This window comes from Gekko japonicus, unplaced genomic scaffold (genome assembly GCF_001447785.1).
Source record: "Gekko japonicus isolate JY-2015 unplaced genomic scaffold, Gekko_japonicus_V1.1 scaffold27, whole genome shotgun sequence".
Classification (NCBI taxonomy): Eukaryota; Metazoa; Chordata; class Lepidosauria; order Squamata; family Gekkonidae; genus Gekko; species Gekko japonicus.
Window position 1 is genome coordinate 510,093 of NW_015172002.1, and position 1,159 is coordinate 511,251.

The following is a 1,159-nucleotide window of genomic DNA, read 5'->3' on the forward strand; positions in this document are numbered from 1 at the left end:
TTCCCTCTCAGTCTCAGGAAGTTCAGACCCTATTAGCAGATACTTGAAGTTAGAATCTTTTGTTCCGGTGTGCTACACTGAGCTTCATTTGCCACATTGTTGCCCACTCACTCAATCTGTGCAGCTCTTAAGACAGCCTTGGTTTTTCACCATCCTGAACAATTTTTGCCTCCATATCAGGCAATTCAAGAAACCCTACAGAAAGTTAGATGTAGCCTTCCCAGCCCTTACTTGATGTGCTTGACACAGTTCGATCCAATCCTTTCTGCCACAAATTCTACCGTTCTCCGCAGTGATGGGGGATGATTGTGGAAGAAGGCTTGCTCCAGCTCTGCCTATTAAAAGAGGAAGAACAAGAACCCTAAAGAGACCAGAATATTCCATATGACCCTAGACTAGTCATATTACTTATATAACAGGAGTGTGGTACCTGCTTTACATACATCTGCACATTTTGCATTTTAAAAATATATTTTATCAAAGTTTTAACATTTTGAAAGACTATATAGAACTATTCCTTTTCAAAGTCTCGCCTTTCTCTCTCTCTCTTTTTTTAAATCCCCGGAGGGATATTTTTTATTTTGCAAATACTACAAAAACTACAAAGAAATATTAGGAAAGGGACTACAACTAAGGATAAAGGAAAGCAAACCACACTAAACTAAAACCCCAAGAGGAGGAGATCTTTTCACTGTTAGTAAAAAATGTTAGTACCATAAGTGTTAATGTCACAATACACTTGTAGAGTTCTTGCTTATAACAATTCACTATTTATATGTTATTTTATTAGTTGTTATGAGAGAAATCTCTGATCATGTTCTTTGCTTCAAAAGGCCATTTTCCAAGTCCTTCTGCCTTTACTTTGGCTTTCTGTCTCTGAAATCGTATACAACTCTGGCAGGTCCTGCACCCTTTTCTGCTGCAGAATCCTCTTCCGTTCCAGAGGTAGCACAGTCACTAGATTTCGTTTCTTCCTCTTTGGACTCTTCATCTTTCCCCAGCTGCCGTCTCAAAAAAAATTTCGCTTTAAAAGTGGAGTCTATCTTCTCTCTTCTATCATTGATTATAAAGATGACACCCTCCGGAACCGCCCATCTGTACGATATCCCATTAGTTTGAAGGAAAGAAATTAAGTCCTTGTAATTTTTCCTCTTTTGTC

At 38.5% G+C, this 1,159-nt stretch overlaps 1 protein-coding gene across 1 annotated transcript in view; it reads right to left on the reverse strand.

Annotated features, from left to right (window-relative positions):
- CDAN1 (codanin 1) overlaps positions 1-1,159 on the reverse strand; it is a 61,717-nt gene that overhangs the window by 14,943 nt on the left and 45,615 nt on the right. Inside the window, exon 19 of the mRNA XM_015420045.1 lies at positions 232-335. Within this exon, the coding sequence (XP_015275531.1) occupies positions 232-335 (104 nt within the window). The remainder of the gene's footprint in view (positions 1-231; positions 336-1,159) is intronic.